The sequence below is a fragment of the Haliaeetus leucocephalus genome, unplaced genomic scaffold (genome assembly GCF_000737465.1).
Source record: "Haliaeetus leucocephalus isolate CR32 unplaced genomic scaffold, Haliaeetus_leucocephalus-4.0 Scaffold41, whole genome shotgun sequence".
Classification (NCBI taxonomy): Eukaryota; Metazoa; Chordata; class Aves; order Accipitriformes; family Accipitridae; genus Haliaeetus; species Haliaeetus leucocephalus.
Window position 1 is genome coordinate 2,234,694 of NW_010972477.1, and position 23,427 is coordinate 2,258,120.

Genomic DNA, 23,427 nt, shown 5'->3' on the forward strand with positions numbered 1-23,427 from the left:
TCACAGCAAATTTGGCTGGACTGGACCCTGAGCAACCTGATCTAGCTTTGAAGTTAGCCCTCTTGTGAGCAGAAGTTTGAATGAGATCATCCCAGGCCCCTTCCAATTGAAGTTATTCTACATTCCTATGTCAGGACCCTGTTGAATATACACTGAGGTTCAACTGGTTTCATTTTAAGAGCCAGCAATGACCAAAGCAAGTATCTGTTCCACAGGAGGTGTAGAAATGCATTCAACATAGGTGCAGCACTCAGGTTTTGGTACAAGAAAAGAAAGAACCTCAGTCCTGCTCTTGCAGCCTTTCTGTAAGAGTGAGGGCAGCTAAAAGGCCCTATGCTTCATTTACGTGTCTGATTGTAAACTGTCAAAGATATATGACCTGCACTATATATTCTATTGCCAGATCACTACCAAATGAGCTAATAAAGCTATGGCTTAATTAACCCCTATCAGTTGCCTGTTGTTTTTCCTCCTGTGGGACCAAGCCAACCATACATCTTCCATTGCAGATTAGAAAGCAGCCCAAAATTTCACTCAGTTTCAATGTCTGGCTGCTGAGCCTTCTCAACCACATAAATCACAAGCAGGGATTTTTGTAATTCTACAACATTCTGAAGGAGAAGAAAAAATAAACAGAAAAAGAAAAAAAATAATCTTCTATCACAACATACACTAAAATCCTCATTGTCTGATGTGAAAGTAAACTTTCCAACCACCCTGCTGAAGCAGTGGTTTCCCCAGGCTGCCATTCAGCACAGACATATTGCCCTGCCTCCCCCGGCCCCCAAACAGAGAGCACAAAACATAAGAAGTTAAGACGCAAAAATCTCCAAATGCTGCTGAAGTATACTTATCCACAAGCCTCACTTAATCATGCTTTCAACTCCCTCCCTAATATGTTTAGATTAGCATGTCAGTAGTCACACTAAAGTTTTCTGGCTGAAATCTCAACCAAACCTATACGACCTACAGCAGAGCTATACAGAGCAGGGCACACACTACATAGCATGACTAAGCTATCCTAGAACAGTTTAAAAAAAGCTTCATATAACTCTGTCTAACCATATAGAAAGCAGTCCAACTTAAAATTTCCAGGACATAGACTTCCCAAAGTAAACAAAGCATTAGAATGCCTGACACAGATTTCATATCTGCATTCCCAGGTTGCTGGGGGGAGAGTGGCCACGTATTTATTTATTTTAATGCCTTTAATATCGAAGTGTTTGGGTCATTTTTACCACGTGTGGAACTAAATTAGCATCACAAAACAAACCAAAAATTTGGAGTTCCAACCCCTCAACACGGTCCCACTGTAATCTCCCTCCCTTTACGGTCTGCCTCCTGTTCCTTACTTTGCCAGCAAGCAGGAGAGAATATTGTGATCACCCTGCTCTCCCATTATTTCTTCACTTCTTCTCCAACCCTCCCCAGGACTGCATAGGCAACAGGAGTACAGGCAAGCCTCAGACTGCTGGCTCATATCCCCCCTCCATTCCTCTGCCCCTGCTGCTGGCATATTTGTATACCTCTGCAGCACCTACATGACACTACCCTGCATCTGCAAAGCTCTCTCATCACCCTGTCATCCACGTAGAAAGAAGCTGTTCCCTTATTAGCAGCTGTTGATCATTTCAATATCCAATTGCTGAAATACCAAAAGTGGAATCAGGAGTGAGGCCTAGAAGAATGTGCACGATTCAAAGGGAGAATCCCTGGATAGATGAACAAGTTACTCAAACTCACTAAAATGAGTGAAGGACAAAAAGGAAGGTTCGTTATTTTAAGTCTGTATCAAAATTACCACTTGTTTCAAATGAGAGTACAAGAGTAATAAAGTAAAATATTGTAAAAAACTGACAAATTATACAACTCAAAAAGAGATCTCTCCACTTGGCATTTCCACTGTTCATTTGTGCAGAATCAACTTCTGGAAAGATTATTTACAATTGGATTTTCATTCACAGCTCTGCAGCCAACATTCAGAAGAACAAATTTTAAGCAGATGAACTAAATTGACAGGACTGTTCAAGTTGATGGTAAACACTCCAGTATCTCCTGAACTACAGGGTAAAAGCTTGCCTAACCTGAGCATTTAAAAGGACAACCAAACTTATGTACGCCAGGCTTTATAACTTCCTTTTCATATATAAAGCTTAGTGCCAATATTTAAAAAAGAAAAAAAGAAAGATAAATAAAGAACATTACAGTTCTGGCAGACTTGGAACAAACAAAAAATAAAACCCAGACCACATGATAATTATTGCCAGATTTCCAGTGTTCTGGGATTCACATGGTGTATTAAATGTATTTTAAGATCTCTTTGCTTTAGTCTTTTTGGTATTTCACATGACAGCTTAGAACTGTTTAATAAGGTTCTATATTTAATCCCCTTCTACTCTTCCGGATTTGGATACACCGCTCTTCATGAACATTTCTGTGTTCTAACCACAGACAAGACCTCTCCTTCTATTTTCCGGACCATGCTGCTAGATGGTACTACAATTCCCAGCAGAAGCAATGAGAGTGCCACACAAGAATACACAGTAGTGCAACACCCAGCTGTTGCACAATCTCTGCTCCTACTCAGCTCAGCACAGTTGTTGCCTTCAGGCCCAGAGGCATGCTGCTCGGATTTGTGGGTTGTAAAGGGAAGCTGGTGAATATAACAACACTGCAGTAGAACAAAGGGCAGCTAGAACAATCCATCCATTCAATCAGTAACATACCGTTACTCCAGATATAATCGGGGCTTTTCCTTCAATTAGTTTATATATTTCTTGAACTGCTTCCTCATCACTCTTGTCTTTAAATCGCTTCTTCGAGAGTTCTTGAAGAGCTTCCTTAAACTGCTCAAAAGTGATAGTTCTGGAAGACTTTCCCCTGTCAAAACACACAGAAATTGAAAGGAATTACAAGAGAGCACACAAGCATTCCAAGAATAGCAGAATGGTTTCGGTTTACCACAGTGAACAACCGAAAACCGCAACAGAACACGAAGACCCACGCAGCCCATTTATGGTGTCAAGTAAAACATATTCCAGGAACATCACTTTCTTTTTTCATGTACATCAGTAGGATAGTGCTTTAGAAACTTCCCTTGATGAACGTTCAGAAATAAAGGGGAAATAAAGGGACCTGGCCTGCTGTCAGAATGCCTGCAGCTTATCAAATCAAATACAGTCTCATTTGGTTGATCACTTGTAAAGCTTGCACACATAAAAGACAAGAATTGAAGCACCTTAAGTGAGTTTTGTTATTTAATATTTTTTTATTCCTCTTTGAGTAACTGGTTATGACATATTATTCATATGACATATTCACAAGTAAATTAAGAATAATGCTGTTCTGTAAAGCAAACTATTGAAAAGCATTTAAAAACTTGAAATTCCTCCTCTATTAAAGACTGACAAATTTTAAAGTGACGCATTTAAATTCAATACCTGTTTTCCTTCTTAGACTATCACCTTCATAAAACATTCACAGGCTCATGGAGAACACACTATAGCAGTCTGATATACCCATAAACCCCCCAGAAATTCAGAGCTGAAGACTTGCTGTTGTTTTCACTAATAGGAAGCCTGTATTTCCACACTAGTAAATTACTTGCTTAGGCTTACTTTTGGTGGAGAAGATTTTGCAATAGCAGCAATACAGTGCAAAATCTGACAGGTAGAGTGGGAAATTCACACTTTACAGACATCTATTTATAGAGTCACTCCTGGAGATCTTTTATACCCATCAGGCCAAAGGGTTCAATTGATAAAACTTACAAAGAAACTCAGCATTCACTACAGAGATGTGTTTAACCAAAAGGGGATTAATGCAAGTCTGTTTTCTAGCATTTTAAAATATTCAGTTTAGGCAGGAGATAATGTAGTGGAGTACGCACTGTTCCTTTCTTTTTCCTAATACAAAACTATTTTTAGTGTTTCTCATTTTAAAATTCAGGTGTAAGGCCACAGCATTAGTGAGATTACTCACCATTAAAAAAATTAAAATTTTTCTTTCCTATGAATTATATCACACACAAACCACACCTTTTCCTGTATTATTAAATTACAGATTCCCTGATCTTTAGAACAAGAATTTACACACCAAAATTTAGCCATACGTTTTAAGCTAAAATTTAACAGATCAAATAGAAATATTTTCAAAAAGATGTTCTGATGCTGACGCTGCTGTAACCTTAAGTAGTACCATCTTTAATAGCAGAAGATGTTTTCAATTGCTTACAACATTATGAAACCCTCAAAGTCAAAAAAATATTTCAGAATCCATGTTGCTGGGAAACATGCTACTACACAAATTTTGTTTGCTGCTTAAGCATTTCTTTTTATGCCAATTTAGAGAGTATTTCAAGCAAATCAGAAGAAAACCCAACAAACAACAGAACATCACACAACCCAGACCAATCCTTTCAACAGTGACAGCTGTTTATACACCAATAAATGATAGATACAAGGATAAAGGAAGTTTGCACTGGCAACAGAAATCTCAGGCTAGAAAAACTATGTGTAGAAATCTAATTTTAATTGAAGGGTCACAAAGAGCCACTGCGAAGAGCAATTCATCTATCTACCATCGATTTATCTTTGGTCTTCTCTTAGATACCTTCAGAGGTCAAATTCCCCTCAGTTGGAGGGTGCCTCCACTAATGAAAGGGGGAAGTGAGATTTCTCAGTTTTAGACACCAACGGTTAGGAAGTGACTCCTACTTCAATTAATTAAACACAAAAATGAAATTTTATCCTAGGCTTTTAAAACAAGGAGAAATTGGTTATTCACAAGATTCAACACTAATGCAACCCTTTACATACCATTCATTACCAGTATCCTTTATTTTCAACACAGGCCAACATGTAGCAAATCCCTACATCCCTCACACTCCCCATTTTAGCCAGAAATAAACTTCATCCGTTTTTTGACCAAACTTTGCTGGTTGCAACTACTTGTCTGCTTTAGGTGAAGCATATGCTGGAGTATCTCATGGAAGTAGCTACTAAGAGAACACCATGACAATGGAAAAGAAGAATATAATCCAGTATTTCATTAATCAGAAAGACACAGGGAATAAACTGCAATTAACTACTTAGAATTTGTCCAGGATTCTCATTAATAGGATTAACATCTCTGTTCTGATGAAACATATCCAAGAACTTTTAACTAGCTCAAGAGGTCAGGACTGCATTCTGTTTTGCCTCTCATTTAGAAAAAGATGGCATTGGCAATCACTGCAAAGCGTCAGTGCAACACCACACTAAGGCCCCTGTTCACTACAGACTCACAGCCAAGTCTAACATACAGACCTTTCAAACTCCAATCGGGATTGCTACAGTTTAGCTCGAATCATCACTCAGGATCATCACAATGGGAAAGGGAATGACCATGTTCAGCAAAAACAGTTGAAGTTCATGTTGACTCCTTTTATTTTTATTAACACATGTAGAATTTTTGGTTCTGCACTTATCAAATAGAAGAGCACAACTTTTTTTTTTTTTCCTTCTCCTGTATTAAAAGGAAAAATACATAAATAAGGGTGCCAAGAGGAACAAAGAACATCTCTTTCTGGTCTAAGACATAGCCATTCCCACCTCACATTTGGTCTTTTCCCCGTCACACTAACATGGGGAAAGGAAATGAGTTTTTTCCCCCTCCAACTTAAGGTGCAACCACAAATTGGATACATATATGAGGAATGTAGTATTGCTGCGGGATGCAAAAGAAAAAGAAATGTGCATCATGGCAGATATTCTTTACCAGCAAAATACATTAATTGGAGTGACACTAAAAATAGATTGGGAGTAAAGGAATTTTTGGAACTATACTCCAAGTAAAAGTTTCCTAAATAAAGCAGCTTTAAATTTGAAATTCAATATCTTCCTCCACACTCCAAAAACCATCATCTCTCCCCCTTCCATCTATTACAATATTATCAAATCCATTTGAAAAGCATCACAATTAACTCAAAAATTCTACAGGTGCAAAGTACGCCAAGTCTCATGGAAAAGCCTAACAACGTAACTCTTGATTAACTCACAACATGTTCTGGCACTTTTGGTACGCCATGTACGGTACATGTATGCCACGTACCATAGCATCTAAATTACCAGGTAGGAATGCTACAACACCTCCTGTCTCTAGAGGCAGGTCTCAAAGAACTCTGAGCAGCTGCTGTCATCACGGTTACTCAGCAGGACAGCACGCTCCGACCCTCTCTTCTGTCTGTGCAGTCACGGGTTGAATGCAGAGGAGAAAACAGGCTGAGTAGGTCAAAATGACAGAGGCAAAGTCTCTCAACAAACCTACATAGCTCTTGATTTACACGCTCTTAAGCCACAGGATCAGCCCCCTCCAGATCCACAGAAACACCCTGCGGAGAAGGACCTGGGGGTACTGGTGGATGGAAAGCTGGGCATGAGCCGGCAATGTGCGCTCACAGCCCACAAATAGTATTCAAGTCCATATAAAATGGAGGCCCCTTCCTAACACCAGCTTTTCAGAGGTCACGAAGTTAAACTAAAAAAAACCAACTAAAAATCCCAAGCAAACCAGTTTCTTTCTATTAAGCAACTGCTACAAAGAATCAGCTTCTTTGTGTATATTTGTAACTTGTTTTTAGAAGCTCATTATAAATATTTTATAAATATCTTGTTTCCATGGGAATAACAAAACAAATATATTAACTTTCATTTTCCAAGTGTTACAAGTTCAAACAACTTGTCTACAATTAAGTATGCCAAGGGCAATCTCTCAGCTACTAACACCCTTCTCTTAGGTTTAGCACTCCAGATAGTTAATAGAGACCTATAAAGAAGATAAAATACTGTACGTTAAAAAAGAAAAGGGAAAAAAAAAGGCGAAAAAGAAAAAAAAAGAAAAAAGATGATGAATGGAATAGAAGGAACGTGTGAACAGCTATGGAAACATGACACTGGAAATGCAAATTAAAACTATCTGACCAGAAAATGAGACAAAATGGAAAACAGTAATAATAGAGGGAAGGTGGGGAAAAAAAGGCTTGTATGAAAACAGTCGTCATAAGATTGGCCACCTCAATGAAAAGAACAAAATATATATGAGGGACATTAATAATATAAATTTTTAAAGCCCTGTACTTTATTATGACACAAAGAAACCTTTATGTTTAGGAAGGACACATTCCTACATGCCGTTCTATTTTAAGCTCTGCTTCTTACAACAAACAGAATTACTCTAATGCATCATCCTTGGGTGGAGGAAACAGGGTATTCATGGTATACTCATGGAAGTGGCTTGTATCCATGCCTACCTTTGGGAACAGACTGAACACACTCAGAAGAATTTTAGGAAGCTTCCCATCACTTCCCCTTCCTTGACAGGTCCCTCCACATGTAACCACTACCAATGGGAAGATTCTGAACTAAAGCTTGAACTCCTCAGTTTGCTTTTAGGAGCCCAAATCCACATACATAAAAGCATCGGTTCTGAGCCTGGACATCAGCAGAGTGAACATAAAGTGTAAAAGATCAAACATTGGCCCAAAGTAGACTGCAATAGCAAGTGATGCAGTTTTCATTTGCAAATATTGCCACTAACAGTGTCCTGTGTTCACAAGATTAGAATAATGCAGTGTGAAAATGTACTGTTGCAAATTAATACTTCCATTTTATATGGACTTAAATACTATTTGGATTAACAGTTGTCTATAATTTTAGCTGAGAAGAAAAGCTATACAAATACACTCCACATACCCAATACACAAAATTCTTGACCAATATTAGAAATCTTTATCTCCATAGCACTATTACAGTTCAGTGTTAATACAGCAGTCTCCAACTTAATCGTTTTCTCTCTTAATCTCTGAGCTACGAAAAGTCATCCCATACGCCCATCCCAAAAGGTCACTTTTGCTTTCAGTTTTCTTAGATTGAACAGGGAAAGGAAGAACTAAAAATACTCAGAGAAGCCTCTATTCCAGCTAGCATGCCAGAGAGGATGACAGCAGGATACACTAACCAGGACTGTTTTGCCATGGAAGTTGTCATCTACCCACAAAGGTCTAAGGAGTACAGAAAGTCTGACAAGGGTCTGAAGACAGCATAACTAGAGGTGGGAGCCCAACAAATGTTTTTGTATAAACTCTTGTACAAGGAGCTTTGTTTGTATGGTTTATTTAGTCTAAATTCACCATGGACTTGGGTGTCTCAGTCAACCGAGCAATCAAGTAAAACTCAACAGCGTCATCTCTTGTAAATCAGAACAAACAGGACTTTGGGTACTCCCTATATTTATTCCCGTCCCAAGGCAGTCTCATTCATTCAGAAGACAGAATGAAGGACTGTGCTGGCAACAGAATGCCTGAGTGGCTTATTTGTCACAGTTTCTGACTTACTGGCACAATAAGTTTAACTAGGCAATTTCCGATTTGCCACTACTGCTCCCACATCCATGTAGGTAACTGCTAACCAAATAATAAGAAACGCTCCTGAATTATCAGAACTAATAATTTTAATTATTCAAATATAAAGGTGTCGTGGTAACATTGAGAACAGACCATAAGTGGGACTTTTTACCCCAAACCTCAACAAAGGCATATTTCCTAATGACATTCAGACCAGACTTCGAACTGTAGCTGTTTCTACTTAATTTTAACAAACAATGGGAAATGGGAAGTGTTTCTTCTAAAACATGTTTCATTTTCGTAAGTTAAGAGAAATAATAGATGGATCTTGCTCAACTTGTCCAGGATTTTTCACTTTTTTCCCAAAAGCAATCTGTCATACTAAAAACTCACTACAGCTGAAACTCCCTGATTTTCATACAAATAGATTTTTCTGATTTACCACTTTACAGCAGCAACTTTATCATTATTACCATGGTATTTCCCAAAGCATTCACTCCTGTTCATTTAGTAGAACTGACATTTATTCTTTTCTTGCTACTTGTGATAACATACCAAGTCTTCCGGATGTAGTCTATAAACATAATGTACATTAATACCAATGGTTAGTGGTATTTGTACTGTACGTGTTGACAGTAAAAAGGTACCACAAATTCCTTGAAGCAAAAAAGTTTTATACTGATCTCTGCGAAATACATTGCTCATCTAACAGATGTATTCTTTTTCCCCAGAATGTCTCCTCTAATGTTACCAGCACAAAGCCCAAGGCTAATCTGTTCAACCAAGAAGCAGACTGTGCCACAGGGCTGGTAGTTTATTTTTTCCCTTTTGTAGTTTACAATTTTCACTTTCCGCTCTCTTTGGGCTACACAGCTCAGCATTTTTACTGGCCATCAGCCCCACAATTGACAGCCGAAAAAAAGTCCTAAACTAAAGCTAGGTCTGTAGGTAGGCTAACTAGGCTGCTAGAACCTTGCAATCTAATGGAGTATTTAACATATCCTGTGAAGATCTGTTTCTTGCTGTATATCAGTCAAGAACAAAATTACAAAATTTAGATATATAATGCAAAAAACTTAAGAATTAAAAAGAGAACATGGTTTCCTCGATAAAACTGAACAATGTATGACTAACCCAAAGCAGAGACTTGTATAAAAATTTGATAAATATAGCTGAAGGGAGAAGGGGGGGAGAGAAAGATACTGTAATACAATTCTACCGGGTTCTTTGTGCTGCACTAATGGCTCTCAAGAAAGATGGTTATAAAAGAACCAATTAAGAAAACAAAACTTGAGGTACCACCTTGCATCAGAGACTTCTACGCAATTAACAGGTAGAACTAGGATACTGAAATTAGACATCTGGATGTTGATGCAAGCAGGAGTAAATTGGCAAATTACTAGGAAAGAAGATTTACTTCCAGAAGATAGCCTCAGAAAAATGATCCTAGGAAGAAGCTACAACAGGATCTTCAGCTAAGGTAGCAGCCACTTCTGGAACACAGGTGCCTTTGAGTCCATGGCTGTTTGCCAGAAGGGGATTCCCTTGAGGGAAAGATGAGGACTGACAAAGATGACATCCAGATGACCTTCACAATTACTATAAATGTAATTTCTAGCATCTTGGCCAACTCAGACATAAGGAGTTGAACTGAATGGCTTCATATACCCCACAATCACAAGGCAATGCCATCATCAGTTTTCTCATCATTCCAGGAGAGCAAAGGAACAAGAGAGGCACAATGCCAACTGCAGGGTGAAATGCTCTCTCTATATCACAGCAATAGTCATCACTTGCAGAAGCCTCTCCGGAGTCAGGGAGTGGGCAGCAAGGGCAGAAGAACACACATCATTCACTGTGGAACTGAACCTGCGAGTGCCAGTTTCCCTCTGGGTGCTTTCTGCCTCATTAGTGAGCAAGGGTAAAGCAAAGTGCATCTAGTTCATTCTAAGTATCTGAAACTGTGACAGCTTGTGAACTGCTGTGCTTTGAAAATCTGAAGCAAGAGGACTTCAGCAGCTCACTAAACCAGCAGTTGATATCTTTATCAGGCTTTATTTTAATCTAAATATTTTAGACTTCTCTCGTGAAAACTCTCTTCTCCTATGTTTTAAGTTAACCTTTTCCTCCTCTTGGCTTTATTTTTGTTGCATTTCCTTCCTATGTGCTTCATTCACAGTGAAAATTCATTTCCATTAAAATAAAATCTGAAGTTAAAAAAAAAGGGGGGTGGGCAAACCCAAAATCTATGAGCCTATCAGAAAAAATAGTATTGGGAAGGGAATGAAGAGGGGGGCTGGAGAAAGAAAATGACTTGGCAAAAACATGTAGTAGGTAAAAGCTTCCAAAGGAAAGCAAACCCCAGAATAAATTAAAGGGGTTAAAGAGATTAATGGGACTTAAGGAGGATGAGGAAAAGAAAAAGTCCAAGCAGAAAGTACGTCTGATGGTTATACAGGGCTTAGAGGGAGAGAAGAAATCAGCTTAAAGAAGTAGCAGAATCCACTTGTTTGGGGGTTGGGTTTTTTTTCAGTTTCAGAGAACAAAAATAATGCTATAAGTGGATATTTAAGAGCAAAGACCCATGTAATAGTTAGCTACTGATAAAAAGCTGCAAAGAAATTATTTGGAAAAGTCTGTGAAGTCTGAAGGAAGCACATGCCCCAGCTTACGTCGAAGGAGTTTGCAAATGCATTTCTCATGACAGGCATGTACCCAAGTCTGAAAAGAGATAGAAGCATGTGCTACCAAGTAGTCTGGGAGGACTTCAACATTTCCTTGTTAACTGGTATCATACAAAGAAGAGAGATGTTCTGGCTGTCAAACCCCTGGACGCTACACACATAATGTAATAACTGTACACTAACAATGGATAAAAGTAATTTTATCACAAGCGTATTGCTTTTATCCTTAGAATGCTGCCTACTTCTGTGAAAGAATGCAATAAGTTACACGCAACATACAGATCATGTTGTTCTGTAATATAGAAATCTATCTTTCGGGTGCATGAAGGACTGGCATTATTTGTGATGGCAAGTTGGATGGAAGTTAGACATTAAAGGACATGGCAGGGGTGAGTGACAGCAGCAGGGAAGTTAGCCAAAGTACAGAAGGATGTAAGAAATGGACAGCAAAAAAAGAGAGGCTGCAGACAGGTCTTAGACCCAAATGGTAGGGGACAAACTAGTGCTGAAGCAGGAAGACAGTGCCTCAGAACGAAGCTTCTGCAGATATGCTGGTTTCTTCTCCAGAGGGCTCAATTTATTTGCTGTTCTCTTTGGCTCTTGTCATCTTAAGGATATACACCAGGCTGGGCACACACAGAGATGATAGGGGAAGGGAGCAGAAACTGTTAATCACGGTGTAACAACCTAATACAGTTTACAGCTGCCAGGGACACTGCTGAGCACATCCAAAATATGAAAATCCAAGAGGATGATGTCGTAGTGCTCATTAAGTCAGTCTCATACCAATAAATCAAAGCAGTTGAGGATAGCTGAAGATTTACTAACAGTTCTCAATAGCTAATCGTTTCCTCTGTCAGTCTTCCCCAGGCTGTGATGAGCTTACTACATAAGCTAGTAATAAGAAGCTATTTTCTTAAAATAATGCTTAGCATTTTATCTTTCAGAGAGCTGAAGCAGCTGATACAGCCCCTAGAGTTTCAAAAGCTCTTTCTGCTGTTGAAGTGCAGAGGCTTATGGCAAAGACATCACAGCTGAGAAGACAGGGCAAAGAACCAACATCACCTGTACTTTCTCTGCCAGTTAAAGCAGTGCACATGAACTCATTGCTTGATAACCCAGGGAAAGAAAAGTAGGAAATACAGATAAGACATCCTTCTAGCTCTCACCAGCAATCCCATAAACTGACACATCTCATTCATGTCCCAGAAAAAAAAACAAGAAAAAAAACCCAGCAGCTAGGTTTATTTTGATTCACTCTCCTTAGCAGTGTGAAAATATTTGGTTAAAAAGGAGACCAGTGTACAAGCAATGAAACAATGTCCAACACAAACCCTGTTGAAAGGAAGCTAGAATACCATCACAAGCTGTCACCGTGGGCAAGACCAGTGCTGCACATCCAAACGTCCTCTAAGCAAAAGTGAATGCATTTGATCCCAAGCAGTTAATCCATAGAAACTATACAAAATTGTTCATAAATATGAAAAGAAAAAGATTCTCAGGAACAGCTTTCAGATTACTAGCTATTTTTCAGGACTTCTGTTATAATATTAACCCAAATTTGTACAAATACATGACAATCAGAGATAGGAAAGGAGTTGTAACCCAATGCACTTTTGTGTTAGCACCCAGTCCCCTCAGGCTTTTGATAGCCAGCAACCTTCCTTACTGCTTTCTCTCCACATGAAGTATCTGTCTTTTGACTGTGCTGACATTCAGGGAAGACAAGTTACCTCCTTTGATGAGATCAGTTAACCAAGAACAGGACGTGGCATTTGATAGAGGAAAGAAAAATGAAATCTCCACAGTAGAAATCAAACGGTTACATAAGACAGTGCTATTTTTATTAATAAGACTCAGAAGAGAAAAGCACAGTATCTCACTAAGGACTAGATATTGTATGATTATATATGACATCTTACTCAATTCAGACAAAATTCAAGTGCAACTACAAGAGGTCAAGGAACAATGGCATTATTAAATAGGACATGACACAGTAAGATCATAACTCACTAAGTCTCAAGACGTTAGAGCTTAAATTATGTTTTCATTAAGAACTGAATTGGACCTTGAAAGTAAACCATTCCACAAGGAATGGAATAACAGAATCCAACTCATTATTGTGCAACAACAGTGAGGATCCAAGCTTCTTTCTAGCAACATATCATCCAAAAGTTTTTCTCCTCTCAGTTTTTCCTTAAAATTACATTAAAAAAAACCCAAAACTTCTACATGCTGCTAATTTTCCTAGAAATTCTTTGTCATTTTCCTCCTGGGCTTTTGCGATGTTTCAGCAAAAAGCCTAGCTCCATATCTTTACAATGTCTAATATTATGAGGGTTTTTTAATTCCCAGGCAGGATCTTTATAGCTACCAAAATGGCCATTTCACCTACATTGGGCCAATCTACATCAGAGCAGCATGAAAAGAACAATGCAAGATGGTGGCAAGGCAAAGGGTGTGAATTGCGGGGACATGTTTTTAAAAATCACTATGAAGCTCAAGTAAAACTACAAGTGCAATTTGAACATTTTATTGCTTCTTCCAATAGGGAAAGATGTGTGGAACACTCTGTTCCCATGAGGCCTCTGACAAGACTCCCATCCTAATTCAGAAGTTACACTGTTCAGGATAAAGAAAAAAAGTCACAGACTGAAGACAAGAAAAATGAAGGGAAAGGGATGGAAGAACAACCTTTAATTCACACAGAGCATATTCACTCTATTATTCAGGCACTGCTGCTGTTTGTTAATGATCATAATGCCAAGATACAGCAAGTTTTCTCCTATTTCGTGGCCAAGAAACGTAGAAAGCACTAGCTGATAGCTGAGGTACCCAGCTCCAGGACATTCCCCCCCTACCCTCCAAGTAAATATTTCCAGTTACAGACTCGTCTGTTGTTTTGTTTGGGGTTTTTTTTGAGATAAAAGTATAATACCATTTAATACTATACATAAGAAGCGTCTTTGCATAGCTATTTCTGAAACATAATTTAAACATTGAGCAACACAGCTTGATATATCTGGGGACTGTGGTAGCAGCTCGTGGCTTCCAAAAATGCTACTATGGAAGCCAGAGCATCAGTCTCATTTAATCCATGGTGGTATTTTCCTTTAGAGTCTAATAACACAGAATTGAAAACCAACAGATTTTTATAGACTGTCCCAATAAGAAAATATCATTGTCGGATGGTTTTACAACAGCACCATTCCAGTTTTTCAAAGGATTTCACAGGGTTGGAATTTTTTCCATGTCAAATCAACATATAAGCATGAAAGCAGCTTCTGAATCCAGTGACAGATCAATGATAGTGAACTCTCCTGAGAGGTCAGATATATTCAGGTAAGTAAAAAAGTGTGTTTATGTGGGAGGGGTTGTTTTAGTGATCTTGAAGACGGGGAGAAAACTCAGATGTATGTATATCTGCTAATGTTTTCTGCTGGCAATATGAGAAGGTGGCAGCATTAAAAATAGACAGCTGGCATTAACTGAGAGTGCAAGCTCAGTCTACAGGAATCGTTGACCATGGATGGAGACAGAAAGGTGTGAAATCAAGAATGACACATCAAGTGAAAGAAGAAAAACTAAGTACAATGGCAGTTCATATCCAGAGGTTGCATGCAGAGAAACCCACAAGACATCTGTTTGTCATAACCAATGGCCAAGGACCAAATCACAAACTTCAAGAAGCGAGAATCCAGACTGCAGGTATGCACACAGCAGAAATACCACAATTTCTCTTTCAAGCAAAACCAGACATACAACCTAAATAACAAAGAAACTGCACATGCCTCGCCTTCTGGAAGATTGCCTTCCCACATGAAGGGCAAATTAGATGGTCACAGTAAAGCTCTAAATATGCAGATGTCTCCAATCTTCCCATTCTACCTGTGTTCCTTGTATGGGAGATTTGAATCTGTGTTAAAACTCCAACACTCACAACAACGTCCAGCTCCCCATATCCCTCTTACCTTCATGTCTTCTGAAACAGGAGTTAGAGACTTAAAATTACTAATGCAATTGTCTGCACTGCCAGCAGTCATTCCCATTTTACAAAACAAAAAGCAAGACAGAAAAACAGGCAGATTGTGGCCAAACCAGTCTCTCAAACAGTTTACAACAAGAGTAGGAGAATATTTGAAGAGATATCCACCTGAAGAGATATCCACTGTACTATTTAAAAAAGGAAAACAGGAAATCTATAGTTGTTTGATGTGCAAAATATTCCTCTTAGTCTTTGCCCACAAGTAAAAAAAGTGCACACAGAGAAAAAATAATTGCATATATTAGAGATGTAGACAATTGACATTTCAACACTTTAAATTATGTTCTTGCTTTGGGTACAACATTGTTCAATCAGCTACAAACTTGCAGAAACATGAAATTACTTCAACCGGGAACAAAGCTAGTTAGTTCACTCAAAAACTGAATGCACACAAAAAATTTGTGGAAAAAAATTTTTCTTAAACAAAAAAAAAAAAGGGGGGGGGGGGGGACCCAGGAGATGGGAAACAAAATAGGAAATCTATGCATCCAAGCTAATTCTTGCTGACATGGAAAATTAGGAAGTAAGCTGAACTTACAACTATTGTAAGAATATTTTTTTTAAATGTCCAGTCTTGCATTTTTTTAGCCTTCTTCACATGACAAAACAAACTAAAAGCCAAAGGTATTCCAGATACCAAATCCAAGTTTTCAGAAATATCTCTCAATTTGCTGTTGTTCTTATTTGGTAGACATCACGCTTTCTAGTTCAGATTATATACAAGTCATCTAGAACACTAGGCACATAAATGAAGGTTTTTAAGCAACAAAGAGTTTTAACTGATGAACAAGGTATTTTTGAAAACCACATACGCAAAATTGTAACTGGCCCAGAAATCACATTGAAAATAAATTCCCTAAGGTGGGGTGTTCAAGAGAATGTCAGAAGACAAATTCTACATCAAGAGCACAATTTTTCTCAGTTCCCCTTTCGCGATAGCTTTGATATGTCCTTATCACAGGGAATGAATAGGGGAACACCAAGCACATTGAATTCTTCTCATGGCACATAATAAAATGCTTTCAAGTTAACCTGAAACTGAAGCATAATGAAAAACAGCTTAACAAAACCAACATTTTTCAGAGCTGATGCTGCAATAAGGTGACAAGAGACCAAAAAACCCAGCAAACCAAACCCATAAATAACGATAAACCAAGGCTACTTCCATTCAGACCAAAGAATAAATGTAAGACAATTGTCATGTCAACAGGATCCTTATTTAAGCACAGTGCTTTAATTTTTTGTATGGATCCAAAGAAGCTAATTTGCCTTTGAGTGGTCTGACTTCATACATATCCTACATTCTTGAAAAAAGCTCTGTTGCAACATTACCACAAAGCAATGATGCACGTATCTATTACAGAAGTTACTTCTCTCTGCTCATACAAGCATCAATGTCATTTCCAGAAAAATCTTACTGTTCTTTTGCAGAACAGGCACTGATATAACCTCCATTAGAATACAGAGTGATGAGCAGGTTCTACTACTGGAAAGTGCAAAACTTTTCATGTAGAAGCTGAAAAGGCTCACATTCTGCTAACACTTGTAGCTAGTCTCAAAACATTATTGCTCATGTGTGCCATAGAGATATACATAAATTGAGAGCTAAATACTTGTTTTTCTGTTATTCATGCCTTCTAGTCAAGTACCAGTTCTGGACTGTTTCCTTCCTTACTATTTTCTCTGGAAGCAAATTTCTCTTTCCTACAGAAAGAGAACTGAGGCTAGGAGTAGCTGTCAATGCAGATGGGAAGTCTTCAGGCTAAATTATACAGCAGCAAAAGCTATATATAATGCTTGCATATGAGAAAGGTGGCACCTCATTTCTCCTATAGATTCACAAGTCTAAAGACAATTCCATATGTATGCTATTGCCAAAGCAGAGAAATTCTTTAGTAAGTTCCTCTGCTATGCCTCTGTCATTTCTCCTTACCATATGTTGTGGGGATATGTACCTTTGCACAGCTTAGGGAAAAAATAGCTAATGCATCTGCCTACTTATTTTGTATACCCCAAGAGCCATCTCCATGCATTTCCCATCTCAACACAAAGTTGTGGTAATTGACATGACAACCATCTATTTGAATGAAGATTCCCTTCCCAGTCATAACAAGGAACACCTGCAGGAAGCGCAATTCACCTCCCAAGCGGCAAGTGCAGGCCCTTGAGTTCTGAGACCTGAACAATTCAATGTAGGCAAAGCAGAGACTGAAAAGAAAAAAACATAAGAGGGTTTGCAAACCACAGAGTTCTATCCACTTCCTGATAAAAAATCCTAAGTGAAAATTAAAAATCCTAAAATAACTCTACCAGAGATAATCTGCCAAACAAGTAATTACAATAAAGCTACATCCAGCTTCAGAAAGAAACCATTTTAATTCTGAGGCAGTCCTCCTCGGGGTGAGAGAGATCGATCCTCTCTCTGCGTCCAAAGACGGAAACATATTTTACTAATGGAAGTCTCAGTTGTACCACAGAATCTGCAGAACAGTCCATGCCAATAATGTCCTGGCACTTTGTGAAAGCTATAAACAGATAGTGACCAAATTCTCTATGGGAATCTATCTCCTCCCATGGATTAAAGGTTTGTTTATCAGTCTTTACAGTGCTGACTCATGTGCATCTGAAACCAATGTAAAAGAAATGCAGAAAATTGTGACAGTTAACACCAATACAGATATTCTTTCATTTACAGCACACTTCTCTTAATTCAAAGCACTAGCTGTATCTAAAAGATCCAGAAGTTTACAATAAACAGAGGTTTACCCAGAGTTTTTTATCTTGCAGACATCATCATCATGAACCAAAATGACAAGGAACAATTGGGAAGCCTCCAAGATATTGGAATGAATCATGAAAGCAGAGGAGACTATGAAAGAACAAGTGTACATTCTTTTAGAAATCTGTGACTTATTTAGATCAACAGCTACTGAAGGAAGGTATCAAGCCAACGCTGAGAAAGATTCCAACAATTTTGGAGATGTCTAACATAACTTCAGTGACTGAACTAAGGGAACAGCTAGAGTTACTGAACTATTAGGGGAAATTTCTGCCAAATTTAGCCTGTCTCTTACATCTGCTGCAAAATCTATCAGGGCACAGGACCCCCTGCATGCCAGGATGAAACTGAAGCTGTCCTTAGATGAGTCCAGTTGAACAACGTTGCTGTGATCAGATACCTTAGAAAATCCTTATTAAAATACCTTAGAAGCTTTTCCTTCCAAAAAAACCCACCACCCCAAACTGCCCAAAACCCTCACAATGTAGCAAGCCATACCAAACATCAGAAACCTTCCTGAAGAGGAATACAAACTCCCTTTAAATGCATCGCTCTTTCATCCTCTGGCAGGTCACAACTCTCCAGCTTTTGAATACAAACTGCTAAATAAGTGCTGCCCTCTTGATTTCTGCTTTGTACAAAGGGCACCTTCTCTTTCATCTTCAAACAGGGATTACTACATTTTTACATTAGCAATATCTAGCAGCTCTTAGTTACTTACATTCAGAAAATAAGGCTTCACAGCTTTTTTCCTGAATTACTATCTCAGTTCTGAAGCTGACATTTTCTTCAAAGCCACAGATTTTACCAGCTGAAGCAAGAAAGTCAAGTATTGCTCCAAACTGTCATTTGCTGACAATATGGTATTTTGGTGCAAGAAGGATATTCAATGTAGTAATATCCATTCCCATAAGTTTGGTAAAGGAGGGTAAGTTTTCTAAATTTTGGCCAGTTAATGGTGCAATTTAGTATTAGAATTCTGTGCTCTTATTCCAGTGCATATGTCAGAAGACTGTCCTACCTACCAGATTCTTATATACCCATTTATCCCATTTATTTGTGATACAAAATCTTCTGAATGAGGACCACTGATGAATTTCCATGGGAGCTAATTCAACATCTGGTCTCTCACACTCCACTAGCACTGCCTGTAGGGTAGATTGCTGTTCATAAGCAAGCCAACTATATCCTCATAGCCTATAAAGCAAAACTGCAAACTGACTCTTGCAGGAAAACAGGATGACATAAAACCAATAGATTAAGACAATGACATGTACATATACACTGTTAAGCTCTATGTGCTGCACAGCATATGTGCAGGTACAGGTCTACCGTGGAAACCCCCTCATAACAAGCAACGGACAAACATCTTTGCAGGGTTACATGCTGGTCATTTTTATTACAAAACCTCTATGTTAGGTATGTTTTTACAAGTAGTTAATTTAAAACTAGCTTAAGTACTTGATGCATGTATTTATAGTTAATTTTTCACAGTAAGGACAGCAAACCCAGGAGGAGCTCAACAGCAACTGGTTCAGGCCAATGCTCTGCTTCAATCATTAAACAAAGTCTGATAGGGTGGAACATAACCAAAGCAAGCTTTACGCACTGCTAAACACCTTATTCTACACCTACATAGGTCAACAAAGCCCTATGAGACCACAGCTACAAAAACTCATATGTCTTTGTGCCTTTCTACCCTGTAGCAGAGGTAGGGTGTCCACCCCTTTAGAGGCATCAGAATCAAATCCTCCCACTCTTCAAAGCTCCAAAAAGGCCTCACAGATTTTCAAATGGAACTCAATGAAGATAACAAGCAGAAATGTTGGCCAGAAGTCCTCTGAGTACCTGCAAATCAGGTACTTAGCACTTTACATGCTTCATTTTCTTAAACAACAGCATATGACAATTAACAACACTGTTGAGAGCTTAGTCAATATTATAACTCCTTTAAAAATCACCTCGTATGTTGGAGAAGCCATGCTGTTCAGCAAATGACTTCTTCCAAGATTAAGAGATTACACTTGCAGCAAGCACATACAGGAATCTAATCAAAACTTGGCGTAAGTTATTTGGGTAACTGTCTCTAGAAAGTACATCTTGTCATCTTCTTTACCTCAAGGTTTTCACAAAGAGAGTTGGAACACTTCCAAAAAGTGCAAATGTCATGGCAGATAACATCAATTCAGTGTCCCTAATATTAAAGAAATCCAGTTCTCTATGGGGAGCCCTTAAGTCTGCTAGCTCTTATGTACCTTTACTGTTTACTTCAGGTGTCACTTCACTGTCCACCTGGACTATGCCTTTCACAAATTAGTACTTAAAGAAGCAGAACTAAAACTTAAGGAGGCCAATGACTGGGTGACACAGTATAGCATCTAAAAGAGGAATGAAAGGATCTCCCAAGCATGCATGAGATACTGTATTGTTGGTCACAGAACACAGGACTAAATCAGAAAAGGAATTATTAAAATCAGACAAACTGTTCAAAATGGCCAGTGTTGACTGAAGTTGCAGTCAGCTGGATTTGCAGGTCAAACTCAAAACCAGGCTGTTAAATTCACAAGCAGGGTTCATTTTAGCACAGCAGGAGGAAAACCAAACAGCTTCTTTAACTGACTGCTCAGTATCCTTTCTATAGCTTTCTTTATCTGGCTAGAGGAGACCCAATAGGCCACAGTCTGTTGTCTTGACAAAAAAAGATCAAGCTAGTTCTGTGCATTTTAGTTCAACAGCTTTTCCACTTCAGCATAATGTAAAGCTCTCCCATCACTCTCATCTGAGGTGAAGTGATGAAAGAAAAGCAACTTGTCTGAAAAAGGAAACCAGAGTTCCAGCTTTTCTGGAGAAGTAAGGAAATAATTTCTATTTATTTTTACTATAAAAGCTTAGAAAACCCATCATGCTACTTGTGCTATAATAAAGGATGAGCTGCTGGAACACAGGGCAAAGGTATTTGTCCTCTCAAGGAATTACTAAACTGAATACTCTTCACTGTTCATTTTAAAGCAGTACCAGGGCTTACAGGGAGCAAAAAACATTTAATCAGATTATAGTCATTACTGTCAGATTTGCATTCACACCACTCATTAACTATTAGCATAACAAAATGCCCTAAAGTCAAATCAGACAGTTCACCATCATTTTCATCCAACACCTATTTCCAATACAATGCTTGAAAAGTATCAAAATTCTTTATTTTTGGATATACACAAGAATATCACCTAATAGAGTGGCTATCAGCTACCATATGGGGTATACATTTTCTTTCATCAGGCTACCTTTGAGTACTGTTGTGCTTTAACCCCAGCCAGCAACCAAGCACCACGCAGCCGCTCGCTCACCTCCCTCACAGTGGGATGGGGGAGAGAATCGGAAGGGTAAAAGTGAGAAAACTCGTGGGCTGAGATAAAGACAGTTTAATAGGGGAAGCAAAAGCCATGTGTGCAAGCAAAGCAAAACAAGGAATTCATTCCCCACTCCCCATGGGCAGGCAGGTGTTCATCCATCTCCAGGACAGCAGGGCTCCATCACACCTAAAGGTGACTTCGGAAGACAAACACCATCACTCCCAATGTCCCCCCCTTCCTCCTTCTCCCCCCAGCTTTACATGCTGAGCATGACATCCTATGGTCTGGAACATCCCTTGGGTCCGTTGGGGTCAGCTGTCCCGGCTGTGTCCCCTCCTGACTCCTTGTGCCCCCCCAGCCTCCTCGCTGGTGGGGTGGTGGGAGAGGCAGAAAAGCCCTTGGCTCTGAGTAAGCACCGCTCAGCAGTAACCAGATCATCCCTGTGTTATCAACACTGTTTCCAGCACAAATCCAAAAGGTAGCCCCATACCAGCTACTGTGAAGAAAATTAACTCTACAGCAGCCAAAACCAGCACAGCCTCATTCTTGCAGAAGTGATCATACAACACCTTTTTGGTGAAATACAGACTGCACATGATGATGAGTAAGAGCTGCCTACCCTCTCCTCTATGATCCTCTTGTCAATAGCCTCTTGTATTACTCCCACACTGCTCTGGGTCAGATAAACTCTCCATTCCCAGCACTGTCAGTTCCATTCAGAAGCTTAACAAACACCTCAAATATCATGAAGCAGGTAAATCCAGGGTTAATTGGTACTGCACTAGGAATTATAATGAGTGTATCTGGAGATCTTGTATAACTGAGTTAGATTCCAAACAATAAGCACAGACCTATCTTGTTTTCTCATATCGATTTTTCAGTTGTGGTGTAATGAACCACTATCATGTTTCAGTATCACTGTATATCAGTTGTTAGCTGAAAGAAAAACAATTTATCCTTGTACACACTTTTACGATGATATAAAAGCCATCAGTTGCATCTTTTACATAGCATGAAAAAATACAGCCAGACAGCACAACAACTGCTCCTCTCACTAGCTTACTTTCTTTTTCTAAACAATATTTGCAACTGATGGCCATAGAGTGAAGACCCAAGACATCTGGGCAATGAAGCAAGTGCTGTCATGTGTCATGAGAGTCACAGCCTGGTGCCAAAGATCACCACTGTTCTGCAGCTGCTGGTGCCCATGATCACAAATGGCACTAAGGGGTACAATGCTCTGCTGTATTAACAGAGACAAAGAGATGAACAGGTCTACAGCACTAACTCCTCCTCACCAGATGATGGTGACTTATCCTTTTATTTAGAGTCCTGTACTTTTATGCCTGCTGAAGGAGCATTCCAGAAAGCTTTTTCCTTTTCTACGCATCCTATGAAGCTTGTGCCACAATCATGAAAATAGGGTAACAGTGTAAGACTAAAAGATTCCCCACGCTTTCAGGACTCCCTTCCAGAACAAACTTGAGGCAGGCAAGGAAGAAGGAAGACAATTCCGCGCTGCTAAGGTCACGTTCTTCCTTTTCTGTCAGCACTCATTACCATCCTTTCTACGAAGCGCACAGTTTAAAACACCAAGCTAATGCCAAGAAGGCTGGAGCATCCACCTGGCACAATGCAACAGGCTGGGCAACCGGATCGGTGCAGCACCACGCAGTTGTAGCTGCGTTGCTTCCATTTCTGCAGCTAGCACAGCCTGGGGCAAGCTCTCGTTAGCTGTGCGGCTGTGCACAGAACATGGCACCGGTCCCAAAAACCATCTCCAGAACCAATTACTGGGAAGTAAACACAGCGAGAAAAGCTACTGGACTTCAGCAATATCATACGTTCAAAACAGACACGAAGGGCCCCGGTTTTTACAGTGAACTCCCGTCTCCACTGAAAGAACTTGCCTGAAGACATTTTCCACTGCTTGCCATCACTGACAGAGATTCAGGTTTGATTTAAAACTGTTCCACAGCTTAAGAAGAAACTTACTGGCTTGATGCAAAACACTGCAGCGAGGTTTTCTGGGGTTTTTTTGCCTGAATTACGAATGTCCAGATAGTACAGAAGCATTCCCTTCCTGCCTTAGGTGGTGTGTCTTTTTAGCAACCAGTGGATCAAACGAAGCATTGCAGGCAAACATCACCTAACAAGACGGCAGGCTGCAAGCATCACTCCTCCTTGCG

The 23,427-nt window shown here is 39.3% G+C and overlaps 1 protein-coding gene across 1 annotated transcript in view; it reads right to left on the minus strand.

Annotated features, from left to right (window-relative positions):
• Window positions 1-23,427, minus strand: part of TPPP (tubulin polymerization promoting protein) — a 68,470-nt gene that overhangs the window by 11,127 nt on the left and 33,916 nt on the right. The window contains exon 3 of the mRNA XM_010576867.1: window positions 2,727-2,880. Coding sequence (XP_010575169.1) covers window positions 2,727-2,880 — 154 coding nt within the window. The remainder of the gene's footprint in view (window positions 1-2,726; window positions 2,881-23,427) is intronic.